General features: G+C 38.1%; 1 protein-coding gene across 4 annotated transcripts in view; it reads right to left on the bottom strand.

Annotated features, from left to right (window-relative positions):
- The window catches only part of LUC7L3 (LUC7 like 3 pre-mRNA splicing factor), an 884,970-nt gene extending 883,323 nt beyond the window's left edge, over positions 1-1,647 (bottom strand). For 2 of the 4 annotated variants that reach the window (XM_044062090.1, XR_006363602.1), the window contains exon 1: positions 1,437-1,646. In XM_044062090.1, coding sequence (XP_043918025.1) covers positions 1,437-1,535 — 99 coding nt within the window. In that variant the 5' untranslated portion in view covers positions 1,536-1,646. Of the gene's footprint in view, positions 1-1,436 lie in introns of all 4 variants that reach the window. The other 2 variants (XM_044062091.1, XR_006363601.1) reach the window with 2 other exon arrangements.
- Positions 1,648-14,418: the final 12,771 nt, after the last annotated feature.

The raw sequence follows: 14,418 nt of genomic DNA, 5'->3' as shown, positions 1-14,418 counted from the left end.
AGAAGCCTCGGTCAGCACCAGTCACCCCTCGATGAGGGACACAGTTGGAACCCCAGAGACAAGTGTTTCCAATCCACTTATCAAGGCTGCACTTGAAGAGGGTCAGTGAGGTGCTCTGTTTGACATGCATGGGAAGTATTTTCCAAAATCAGGACAGCCTCTGGGAGACAAACCTGTCTTCTCCAGCAGGTTGAGCACCCCAGAGCAATCTGTACGATAGGAGTAGTGTGACAGTGATTTGAGCCCGTCTGCATAGGGCAGGCTCAAATTACTGTCTACAGTCTTTTCTATTCTCTGACGTAGATGTTGAAAATATTTTTTCCTCTCAGCCGTTTGTAAATTAAATGTCAAAAGACACAAGCTTAAATGAAGTTAAACATATTTTAAGAGCAAACTTATGAATTAAGACTATTAGAATACATTAGACAGACAGACATTTTACTGGACACGTTTTCCCCCAACTACTCTAAAATTTTCACACATTATTTTAATCTTCAATTAGTCACTAAAAATGCAAAATTCTATTTTGATACAGGCATTTCCACAAATACATAAACTGTTTTTAATGAGTTGGAAAGTTGACATAACACTTATGATGTTTACCTTACAAATTCAAGCTGCAGTGCAATTCTCACCTTCACTTATTGGATAGGCGTTTAATAGCAACTTGTTAGTAAATGCAAGAAGCAAGACAATATACAACCAAACACGTTTTTCAGTATTTCTAAAGCTAAACATGAACATTCATTTATAATACAATTTTGCCAAGACTTAACACACAAAGCTTAGCTATCTGCTCTAAACCATTATTTTACCAAATTAACGGTAATGTTTACCGAGCTGTTACTGCTCCATACAAAACAGCTTAAATATCCAATTATTTATATATAAATTTACAAAGCTTACATGCGAGTGTATTTTTATAAACTTAAAAATAAAGCGTGCATGCAAAGTTAACCCATGCGTCTAGTGAGAACGAATGCTCTGCTCCTTCAATCAGTGCAAGGAACGCCTACACGTAATGTTACAAATGACGTGATTACCGTGACAGATGTTTAGACATTAGCTAGCAACTGCACTGCGTTAGATAGAATATAACGGAATTTAAACCCCCAGAAAAATCATTTCCAACTCATCAGTAATGTGAAAGTAAAGGACCCAGCAATAGAAAGGGTACCCAAAACAAACTGGCAGCAATACCACAATGGCCTTTAGCACTTTGCAACATTAAAACAGTTTACAGTTACATGCAAACACCGAAGTCCATCTTGTGCCTTATAAATTAATACTGAAAGCCTCAAAGAAAAACCATAAAAGACTAAGCCGGACATTTAGTCATTCTAGTGAAAAAAAACACGAAGGCATGCGCACTAAGAAACAGGCCCCTACATAGCTCCCATTTTAGATTCGACTTAAATAATAGAAACTTAACTCACAGACTCATGGTCCCATCGGACATTGCTCCGCTTTTCATCAGGGGCAAGGTTCCGGTCCCTACCCATCAACTCATCTAAAAGCTGTGCCGCAGACAGCATTTTCCCAGCGTTCAAATGTTTTACTCTACTCCGACCAGCACTTATACTATTTTAACAGTATAAAAAAACAAAATGGCAAGACTGCAAAACAATACCCAGCATGCATTCTACCTAGCAACGACAATAATAAAGCTGAGAAAGTCGACAAAGAAGTTAATACTTGGAGGAAAGTACGAGCAGAGCGTGACAGTGTTTTCAATAGTGCCTCCAAGCGGTTGCTAAGGTGAGTTTTTGGCTTAATAGTGTCATCGAATTTGGTAGTTTTTGTTGGAAGACCATATATTTATAAGTATAGCCAAATATACCTTTATGCCATACCTCGTAACTGTCCAAATTTACGCAGAATGGCCAGATTTTTGCTTTATATTTTTAGTCTGCTCCTCATAAAATTCGTAACTTTCTCGCAAATCACTGGGATGATATGAGGATTGAAGTCAACAAATAATGATATACACTCGAGTTTCAGACTTCATATCCTTCAGAAAAATGCATGCTAAGATAAATCCTTTTTATTCTACCAACTTTCTAAGTTTATAAGAGCAATATTTAAAATCTGTCCCTACTTTTGGGCCTTTGTCCCCTATTGTGTCAGGCTTTATCAAGATTTTTTGTGCTAAGAGGTTAAGAGGTATCCCTTATGCTGTGCTGGCAAGGTCAATAAAAAGGCTGAAACTTGAAACCATACCTCTCAACTGTTCCTGATTTTCTGGGCTATCCCAGATTTTGACTGAAACTTTAGCTCTGTCCCTTTGAATCCTTCTTAAAACTCCCAGGTGACTTTCTGAAGAAATGTGATAAATTACAGTTATTTATTTAATTATTTGCTATTTGTTTACTGGGAAAGTCCAACTGGGCCAAAAAGTCTCCCTTTTCAGTGGAGGTCCGGGGGGGAAAATCTCCACATTACAAAACTTAAAGTCAGGATAAACGAAACATAAGGTACATATATAGTAACACTTGTAAGAGGAAGGCAATATAATACAGTAAAACAATTACAATAAGATGTGAGAAACAGGTAATATAGTGCATTCTTTAAGGTACAAAAGGTTTTATAGTACAGTCTTAGGCGATATTGTAGTTGAGGGCCTCACCAGATGCGCAGTAGCAAGCCCCGCCCAAACCCCCCCCCCCGATATGTGATTCATGAATATGCATTCCCTCCGAATGTACAACCGAAGAAAAAGTGCACTGACATTTTAATATGCAGTAAATATAACAGTAAACTGTTTACCAACATCTGTAATTGACATGTTTTATTGCGCTAATAATATATACTATAATCAGCAAAGAAACAAAACCGTCAAAACACATGTCGTCAGGCTTTTTACCGTGTAGCATTATAGTTCTCTTTGTCAGAGTTGGAATGCGATGGTTCACTGTCCCAATTCATGTCCAAACAGACTTTTTTTTTTTTTTTTTTTTTTGTGTGCAAGTGTCACTGCCGACTCTTCCTCAGTATCATTGGCAGGACCTTTTACTAAGAACAGCTTTCCTGGGCGATACTGTATTAACTGTTTGTGTACATTTAATATTTTCATATCATGTATGCATGAGCAAATTAAATATGCAGACCGGGTTGTCACTCAATTTGCGACACGCACACTTCTGTGCGAAACGAACTGGTGAGGCCCTCAATTACAATATCGCCCAGTCTTAATGGTGTAATACAGTTTTTGTGATAGAAAAGGCATTCTAGTACAGTCTTTTAATGTAGAAATGCGAGAGAGAGAGAGAGAGAGAGAGGGTTAAGGAGAAGGGGATTGATTCTGCTTTAAAGTTAATAACTGGGTAAGTGTTGACTTCTTTAAAAAAGAAAAAAGAATGAGCATTGTTTTACAACAGTACCCCACCCGATGAGCAGTAGCAAGGCCCGCCCAACAGGCTGCCCACATGAATAAACATGAAGATGGTGAGGAAGTCTGCATGAATATTCATACATTATTACCGGCATGTGGTAAACGTTAAAAGTGAAATTAACCTTACTGGCAAAATAGAATCTTTTACTTTACTTATCTTTTATAAGAGGGACTGCTCAGTGTGCATTATTTTGTACTTTTTATTTTTTTCTACATTGTTTTTTTTTTTAAACATTGTTACTGCCTAACAGTCTATTATTTAAATTCTATTTGATTTTCTCGTTATTGTTTGAACGTCATTGTTAAAATGAATAAACATAACATAATTTGAATATGATGTTTTCAACTTCTGGCTTCAAGAGTTTTTGGCAAAGACATCCAGTTATCCATGTAGCTCATAAATATTATCTTTTATTCCCTGCACCTTTTGCAGGGGGGCCAGCCCCCCCTGCACCCCATATATAAATACAAATATACCAACACCGAGATTGCACTACTTTGAGGAAGCACGTAAACTACTCGTGATGTTACCGGCGAAGCTGTATGACATGCCAGTCATGCATCATTTGCATACTACATCATGGCCATTAGGCATGTCGATCACTATGGCCACACCCATTACTGTGTGAAACGGCTGGGGGGCTACTGTTGTATAACATCATCAAAGAATGTGGTAAAGAACAGTTAGATAATGTGATAGAGCTGTTAGAGAGAGAGGGGGAATATAAGAGGTTGGGAGGCAAGAGGATGCATAGATCGAGGAGGGGGGGTCGACATAGCACTACAATTTTATAAGTTGTAAAGATGTTCTCATCAGAGAAAGGCTAGATCAGCGAGGAGGAGGAGACAGCAGAGTAGAGAGATAGGAGGCGTGAATGAAAGAGCAGCGAGGCTAGATCAGTGAGGAGAAGGAGGAGACAGCAGAGTAGAGAGAGAGGAGGCGTGAATGAAAGAGCAGAGTACAGAGAGTGCAATCATAGTTTCATCCAGGATGGGAAAATGAACACATCCAGTATTTGATTAAATATTCTTTTAGCAAGGATTTAAAGGAAGTAAGATTAATTACTGTCTTGATATTAAGAGGTAGGGAATTCCAAGCTTTAGAAACAGAGTAGGAGTATAGACTTTGGCCAGAAGAAGGAAATAGAAAATGCACCCTGGGGATCACTTTTGTGTCTCTGCTTGACAGTGAGACAGGAAAATAACTTTCTTTGGCGACGTAAGCCAGGAAACCTTGTTGGCTAGGCTTATGTATGCCTTTGGGCCGATAGCGTAGTACCTACCTATGAACCTATGAATGTTTGAAGACAGTGATGAACTGTTTGTTTCTGGACCTGAGATTTCTGTTTGGGATGTGCAAGTTGAGTAAATGACTGATCATTGGATAGAATAAAGGCATGTGAGTACTGTTATTTGCAGTTATTAGTTGGATGTAGGAGAGATGGTTGGGAAGTTCAAGCCAGTTAATGGACTGTAGAGTACTGCAGTGGTGTGCTGAGTATTTAACATTTAATTTGTACTTTGCTGTTTTGTTATGGCAACTTTCTAACTTGGCTTTTAGGGAGGTTTGTAGGCTGTTCAGAATTGGGGCTCTGTAAAGTAGAGAGATTAGGATGTACAATTTGGCTAGTGTGATTTTTGCAGGAGTATTCATAAAATGCTTATTCCTATATAATAAGTCAAGATTCTGATGTGTTTTCTTGAAGCTACTTTGAGCATGTAGGTCAAACTTTAGTTTGTCATCAATAGTCACACCTAGTAAATTGGTTTGGAGAACTATTTCAATTTTAGTTTTATTTAAGGAAAATATTTTGAATGATGTTTTGTCAAGGATGACTGATTTGGGAGTGGAAAGGAGGAGCTTTAGTTTTGTTTGGGTCAGTGGCAGCTGGTGACTTCAAATCAAAGGGGGGGCTGCAGGAGACAGCTGAATGGGTGGGGTCAATGGGAAGGGGTGCGGCCAACTAGAAAGGGGAGGAGCTATGCTCAAAACCACAAAAAATAACGAATTAAATATGCTGCCCTGGGTGCCAAACCCTCATTATGAGAATCCAATCAAGACAAATGAAGTGTAAAAGAATAAAAGTATTTCAGTGCATTGGCTGCATGACAGCTTACTTAATATCTAGTTGGAAACAAAAAGGTTATGAGACATGAAAAAATAAATTACTTTTTAAATACATTACTGGAATGCCACTCAAAATCAAGTATAAGAAAAACAAGCAGCACTCAACTCAAACTGCTTCTCCTTGCACTGCAGTTCTAATTATAATTTATATTCAGCTTTATTAAAGTACCAAGTAACATGCTGAAAGTAGCAATCTCTGTGATGCCCCCACTTGTAAAAATGTTTCTTATCCAAAAAAGACCTGCTGCCTGACAACTGTCTACTTGTTTCATGGGGAAAACATGATCAAAGTAGAAAATGAAAAGCAACCAAGAAACAAGCTCAAGATACATTGCTTAAAGGATTACTGTACAGGTTATGGATCACACATGAATGGCATTCCGTTTAGTTTACGGGTAAAGCCCTCAGAGATCACTGGAAGTCTTCAACAAGTGTAATGAGCTTCTTAAAATAATGTAATCCTGTCCTTTATTACAAATACTGTCATATGCATTTCAATACCCAACGCTTATACATTATCTAGTTAAGTATTCTCTGCATGGCAACAACAGAAAGGCTTTCAATGTTGGCAATTTATTAACAGTATACTTATTAAAGCTTACTTGCATGTTATGATCTCAGACAAGCGTATATGATTGTCATTAAAGCATTGCTACTTAAACACAGAGCAGCAGGCACTTTCTGAGTAATAAGCATAAATCAACAGTACAAAAATATGACAGAAACCAGACCGTTCTGCAAAATCAAGAACAGATGAAAAGCCACTGTAGTACTTGTGTCTACCTTGTATGGGGGGATACGCTGCACATTTACACTGCATAACTGCTCCTTACCTTGCTTGGACACATCTAGAGTCACTACATGGGGGAGTGGGGTGCAACAAGTATGTCACAATTTGAAATGTCTCTGGCTGACTGTGATAGCCCTGACATATTTGTCATACCTCTCAACCTCAGAGCAAGAAATCTGGACAAAGCCATACATAGAAGTGGGGCAATGGCCCAAAAATAAGGACAATTTTTAAATATTGCTATTATAAACTTAGAAAGATAATAGAATAGTAGGTGTTGCATTAGTATAAATTTTCTGAATGGTTTGAAGTCTGAAACTCAAATGTCTGTCATTATTTTCTAACTTCAATCTTTAATGACTTACTACTAATTTGCAAAAAAAAAACAATTTCATGAAAAATGGACCAAAAATGTGATGCAAAAATATAAAATAGCCACACAATACAGCTGGGAACCTGTCAAAGAAGGGACACTTTTTAAAATATTAGTACTGCTAAATTGAGCAGATGACAAAATAAAAGAATCTACATGCATTTCTGAAATAAAAGTAATCTATAACTCTGATTATTACAGTTAGTTCTTAATTGTAAACCCTCCATGTTTTCTTCCAAAATTGCTATTTTGAGGAGGGATTATTAGGGGAAGAGCAACATTTTGAGCCAAATTCGGGGACAGTTGAGAGGTTTGGCTATGCCTAATTCTATAAAGCAATTTATTTGCATGTACCTCTCAACCTGTTAATGCAATAAATCTTGACAAGGCCAAATATATTGGGGAAACATATAAACAGTACTAAAAATTGCTCTTGTATAAACTGAGACAGTTGATAGAATAACAGGTCTTACTTTAGCATGCATTTTTTCTGAAGGTTATGAAGTCTGAAACTCAGTGTGTCATTATTTAGTGGCTTAATTCCTAAATGATTTTCCAGAAAACCACAAATTTTATGAGGAACAAACCAAAAATAAGAAGCAAAAATCTATTCATTCTGTGAAAATCTGGACAGTTGGGAGGTATAGCTCAGCTGGGGCTGTCTTTGAGTTTGCCGCCTTTCCCCCTCACAAAATCATGGTCGAATGGAGCCCTCCCCCCTGCAGCCATTCCAATGATCCATTACTTGGCTATTTCACTCCATTTACCATAAACACTAATGTGCATACTGCTTTACTTCTATGATGATTTGGATTTCATTTGAAAGTTTTATTTTGCATTTTACAGCACAAACACTAAGACATGTGCTAAACAAAGCAATGCAGTCTCACAATGAAAATAGGCTTAGCATTAAAACTTCTCTGCCCTTGAAACTCACATTCAATGAAACAGCACTGAAACCCACATTCAAAGAAAATACATTTTGCCAGTGGCAGATGAAGATTAACTTTGGGCTGTTTTCAAATCATAGGCCCCTTGCACATGAAATATATATGTGCTCTGGGCTGTTTTCAAATCATAGGCCCCTTGCACATGAAATATATATGTGCTCTTTGATACACCTTCCTCATTGTACTAAATTATATTCCTTGTACAATACAGTACAGTTGTTAGACAGCATTTTAAATTTATTGTTTTGAACATTTTTCAAGTAAGCAGTGAAACAAAATGCATGCACCAATGACAAAACTACCCAATTCAGAACATTTCCATCATAAAAAGTCTACTCAACCTTCTACAGTCCACCAGTATCAGTAAATATGCACAATCTCTGAAGTAGTAAAAGTCATCTAAATAATTCCACATTAAAGAAATCTGTAACAATGAAGAGGCTGCTGCTAGCAAACAACTTTATATGTCATTGTTTATTCATCTACAAATAAAGTGCCTGTTGCCCTTGAGGAATAAATTGCCTATGTTGCATGCATTAAAAAAAAATGATAAGCTAGTAATATAGCAATAGGGACTGCATGGCAAACTGATATCAGGTTCATAGTAACTACTCTAGGTATCTTTGCCAAAAAGGACTGCAGCATCCACCCACTTTACAACACAGTACAGTATCAGCAATGCGTCTATCTACTGTGGGAGTAGAACCCACAGCCTTCTGCATCAAAAGCAAGTACACTACTTGTTGTGCTGTTAACAATGCAAGAAGACTCAGAATAAGCAGCACTAAAGTTTTGTTCCCCTGCAGCTCTCAGCTCCTTGTAAAATCTACTCGACGCGCAGTTGTATCTCTGAACTTTGCAGCACAAGAAATCTGGAAAAAGCCAAAATTTATTGGGGGGGGGCAAAAGCCCAAAAACCAGGGACACATTTTAAACATTGCTTGTATAATGTTGGAAAGTTGCTAGAATAAAATGCTGTGTTACCACCATACATTTCACTGCCATATCGTTAACCCAGGGGACCCTGTGCAAAACAGTCAGAGAAACATACCACTATGCCATATCAGCTGTTTTGTAAAAGAGAGGAAGACGAACTTAAATGGCTACCATTTAGTGAATTCAGTTCTCAACATAGCTGTCAACCTCTTGGCACAAACCACCTGAACAAAGCCAATAATGGGGGAATACATCCCCCAAACATATTCAGTGAATTCAGTTCTCACCATAGCTCTCAACCTCTTAGCAAAAAACATGTGGACAAAGCCAGTAATGGGGGGAATACAGCCCCCAAACATTCAATGAATTCAGTTCTCACCATAGATAACTCTCAACCTTAGCACAAAATACCTGGACGAAGCCAATAATGGGGGAATACAGTCCCAAAAATAGGGACAAATTTCAAATATCCATGTTATAAACTTAGACAACTGCTAGAATAAACAGTTGTGTTACCATGTACTTTCTGAAGAATATGAAGTCTAAAATTCAAATGATTGTTATTTTTAAACATTTAACCAGGGAACTAGTCTGACTTGGAACAAAAGACAATTTTCAGCAGAGCAGGGAGAAATGCCAGACACATCTTTGTAAGATGGGAAGACATGCAGACACCACACAGAAGGCACCCCAGCCAAGAATCAAACCAGAGAACCTGTAGCTGTTAAGCAGCAATGCTACCAGTGCACCACTGCACTACAGAGTTTGCAAGGAAAAATGTAGATACAGAAACCACAGATTTTATGAGGAACAGAACAAATATGAAGCAAAAATCTGCAATTTTTTTTTAGAAATGGTGGTGGATAGGAAATTCAGGTTCTTGCCACCTGCATCCTACGTACAGGGTTCAAGCCTGAGTATCTCTACCCACCACCATTTGTTCTCTCTAGTCACCAGTATATAGCAACTGGGGCATTACACACACACACACACACACACACACACACACACACACACACACACTTCCTTTGTCCAGCAGTATAATTCATGTCACAAAGCCTTCACCTACCTGCTGTAAAAAATGTCCTACCCATTTCACAAACTAAGCCCACAATCCAGCCAGGGAGCAAACACCTACCTGAAGCCTTTGTCCTGCAGTAATCCACGAACGAAGCCAAACACCTACCCGAAGCCTTTGTCCAGCAGTAATCAACAAACGAAGCCCGCACAGTAGTGAAAGTCCTGCGAGAGCAGCTCACCCCTCAGTCCTCATTGGTTCTGCATGCAGCTGAAGCAGTCCGGAGCTCCTTTGTTCTGTACGGTCGTCACCGCACAGATTCCTGGGTATCTCACAGCAATGATTGCTGGGTACCTCTTTATCTGTGTCCGGACTGCTGATAAATGCAGTCTGAGTTCTCTAAGGTGTCTGTACATGCGCAGAGGAGTCGGGACTCGTGATTTTTTTTTCTTCCGTTTTTGTTTTCTTGATTTACAGATTTTTTTCTTTTGTTTTTTTCTAGGTGGGAGGGCTGCAGTGCAGCAGTCCGATAGCACGAGCCGCCCCTGGTTTGGGTTGAGTATGAGTAGTGAGCCATTTTTCGACTGAGGTGAAAGCATGCCATGTTTTTAGCTGTTGTTAGAGTGGAAGAGGAGCAGATGATGGTGGAGTCATCTACATATTGAATGAGTACTTGTCCAGTGCCTGTATGTAGGTTATTGATAAATATGTTAGAGTAGAGGTCCAAGAATAGATCCTTGTGGGACACCTATTATGTTAGGCAGCAGTGGTGAGGTAGCCCCCTTACTATTTTACTGACTGCTGTCTGTTAGTGAGGTAGCTGTGAAACCATTTAATAGCAGGGGGATTAAATACCCAGGTTGGAGAGTTTAGAGAGAAGTCCAGAGTGAGGGACCATATCAAAAGCTTTAGAGAGTTTAAGAAATAAAGCTGATACCAGTTTGCCAGAGTCTTTTGCCTTATTTACATTATCAGTGAAAGACAATAGGGCTGTGGATGTGCTGTGGCCAGGTTGGAAGCCGTGTTGAGTATTTGAGATCAGGTTATTTTGTAGAAGGCTTTGCTGTAGTTGATGGTGAATACATTTTTCAAGAATTTTAGATGGGGGAGATTATGACAATTGGTCTGAAATTTGTTACTTCACTTGAATTGCCACCTTTATGCAGTGGGATTATGTAAGATCTTTTCCATATGTCTGGAACATGGTATTCTGCTATGGATCTGTTAATAAGAATACTGATAGGATATGCTATGGTGTCGGCAGCAAGTTTTAGGTAGTCTGGGGGAGATTATCTACAGACGAGCATGGTTTAAGTTTGAGTAGTAATTTTTTTGTTGAGGGTTGTAGGGACAGTTTGGAAGTGGATCAGATTTCTAGTCAAGTATGTTTGGTGGAGTGGTGGGGAAATTGGTTTTGAGGAGTCGGTTTGTGAGGGTGGGGTTGTGCAGCAGAGGTTGGGGGTGAGTTTAGTTATCAGGTTTAACAATTACTTCATGGAATGCATATCAGTTTGCAGTGGTATTTTTTCTGAATAGGGGTTGGAGTTCTTTCTAGAACCTGGGTTGAGGAGGGATGAGATGGAAGCCCAGAATTGTTTAGGGTTATGTTTGTAAATGTCTTGAAGTAGTGTGGTATAGCTTTTTGTCTTGGATGACTTTTTTTTTATTCTGTTATGATGCTGTCTATATAGCTGTAAGTCATTGTCATTTCTGTTCTTATTTCATATGTTCCATGCTCATTCTCTTTCTTTCATGAATAGTTTGCAGGATTTGGTCAGCCAAGGGGTAGGATTATGTTTAATATGTTTTGTTTGGAGTGGGGCAAGAGAATTTAAAATACTTAAGAATAATGTGTTGAATTGCTCAACAACTTCATTAAGGGGAAGAAATTGAAGGAAGGACCAGTTTATGGTGTTTAATGTTTGAATGAAACTATTCTGGGGGAATTTTGTAAGGTTGCGGGTGGATTCAAATTAATGGCCTTTATGTAATTGTATGGGGGCCCTATCTGTATAAGCTGCTGAATGGTCGCTTAAAGAATCTGAGAATGTACCAGATGAGAAGTAATTAGAAGGGTTAGTGTCCAATCCAGAATAGATTGTTGAGCATTATTTTTGCTGTGTCTTCTAGGAAAATTGATGACTTGGGTGAAGCCAAAGAGATTAATGCTATTGGTTGGGTTGCTTGAGGAGAGAGTGCCAGTCTATATTATATTAACATCACATAGTATAACTGTTTCATTATGGATAGAGTCTGAAATCCAAGCTAATATTTCCTCAAGAATTGGAATGTTGTGTCCTGGAGGTATGTATATAACAATTAAGCATACATTTTTGGACATATTAATTTTAAGGAAATAGATGAGAATTTCTTTATTAGAAAAATTAGTAATGGTGCCCAAAAACGGGAGAACTGTATAATTATTTGGGTAAATTAAAGCAATTTTGCCTTCTTTCTTTTGGTTCTATCATATCTAATTATGTCATAACCTGGAGGGAGATTTTCAGTATTTTTCATTTTAGGGGTTAGCCAGGTTTCAGTGGCAGCAAGGAAGTCAGATTTATAGTGGTTAATCCTGGCATGAAGTTTGATATTTTATTTGTTATTCTCCTGAGGTTGGTGGTACAGTTTTAGGTTGTTGTATGTGGGACCTGGGTTTGGGTGGATGTCTGGGCCTTGAGTGATGATAGTAAAGGATGGATTTAGTATTTTGGTGGAGCAATTTGGGACAATGATTACTTTTGTTTTGTAATTTGTGCAGCATTTGATTATTTGAGGCTTATTGTATAGGACTGTGGAAATGAGGAAACAAGCTAGGGGAGATGTTGGAGTAGTTAGGGAGAAACAAGGGGCTGAGTGATGATGTAATGGTATTCAAGATGTGAGAGGTATATTCTGAAGGAGGTTTGCATGTGAAGAGATAAAGGAAGAGATGAAGGAGAATATTAAAGGAAAAAAGTAGGATGGCATGACTTCAGTATTATGAGATTGACTAGGATGGGTGGGGAGAAAATGTAGAAGGATGATAGTAGATGCAGGAAGGAAGAGAACGCAATGAAGTGGTTAGTAAGCTATGAGGCACTGTTGTGCAAGTAGCTACTTAGAGTCAAGAGATTTGATTTAACTGTGATATGATGGGTGGGGACCTAGAGGTGTGATAGGACTGTGCTGCAGGAAATGGGGACTGATGAAGTATAAATGTAGAGACAGTGAGGGTGGTGGGATCTCTAGGTAGGGTAGGAGAGCAGAGTGAAGCCCGAGCCCACTTGGGAGTGCTAAGAAAATCCGATGAGTGAAAAACCAAGATAAGAATGCAAATTATACAGAGGACTGCAGCTGACAGTGTTTTGTAACAGCTGAGTCTTTCTATTTTAGTTATCCTTATGTCCTTAGTAGAAGTGGGTATATCATAACAAAGAAGATAGTAGTGTTTTTAATCAGGTAAGTTAAGTTAGGCACAGCAGTCCCAAAACTAGGAGATAAGCCAATTAATCAGGGATGTACTGCATTGCTTCTACTATATAGAAAGAGGAGAAAAGAAAAAAGAGACCATCAAGATGTATACATGCATGCTGGGTCAGCAGCTGTACAAATCAAGCTATAGTTTAGTACAGGTCTTGTAAGTTTTTACTTGCAAGTTATTTAGTTTGGAAAGGTTCAGATTTAAAGCATACTTTAGGGTATATGCAAGCAGTTGCAAGGTTTTAATTTTTGCCAACAGCTGCCTCATTTTTTCAGGCAAGCAAATGAGAAGCCATGTCTTGAGGAGATGCATTTGAATGACTAAATGTACTGAAAATAGTGTTTAATACCTAGAGAAAAATAAAAAAGGATGTGGTCAGACAAACCATGAATATAGAATTGGATTAAGAGTGAGACGGACAGCTTGTAAGGAGCAAGGGTATGAGCGGTATAGAATGATTTCAGGGCGTCTCTGATTTGGATTTGAAAAGTTATCAGAGGAAAGTACAGTGGGATAGATGGATAGAAGAGCAGGGGAGTGAAAAAATAGGGATAGGGAGGGTAGAAGGAGTTGGTAGGAAATCTAGAACTAGAATAGAAACAGTGTTTTAACAGATAATATAAAACAGTTAAAAAGCAACTACATTTTGAAAGGTACACTATTAAACAATTTTTGTCTTATAAACAGTTGAAAAATACTTGTTACAGTAGATAAATGCAATTAAGTTCTTATCATTCAAATTAAACAAACCGAGATAATAAGACAATGTCCACAATATTTCCAACACTATTTTAACCAAAGATGAAATCCAACTATTGAATAAAGGTCTAAGTTTCATCCCTAGATGTCAGAGTCAGTTGACTGATACTGTTATGGACCTCAGGCTATTCTGTAGGAATGTTATGCTAAAACTTATATACAAAGATTCTACCAATAGCAATTTAGAGTTTAAGTTTAAGAATTTAAGCGAATTTATACCCAGTAATCATCCATTAGTTGAAGCCTACTTAAAACTCACTGAGGAAGAACTACATATTTATTATGATAACAGAACAGATAATAAATCACGCTATAGGAGAGACAATCTCACATATAGTGAAAGAAAAAGTCTCAAGAAGTTACAGGATGATCCGAACATCATTCTTAGACCCGCTGACAAGGGTGGCAAAATAGTTGTCATGGATTCATCTGACTACACTGATAGGATGGTATCTATGTTAAATGATGTATTTTATGAGCAAGTCTCAGTTCATTACATAGAGCATACTATTAAATATGTACAAGATACTATAAAAGATATTTACATGGGCCAATTAATAGATAAAGATCTATATGGATATCTCACTATCCCTTCTCCGACTATACCAGT

This window comes from Protopterus annectens, chromosome 2.part1 (assembly GCF_019279795.1).
Source record: "Protopterus annectens isolate FY-2018-M chromosome 2.part1, PAN1.0, whole genome shotgun sequence".
NCBI classification, from domain to species: Eukaryota; Metazoa; Chordata; order Ceratodontiformes; family Protopteridae; genus Protopterus; species Protopterus annectens.
Note: the sequence above shows the minus strand (reverse complement) of the source record. Positions and strands in the feature narration are given on the sequence as shown.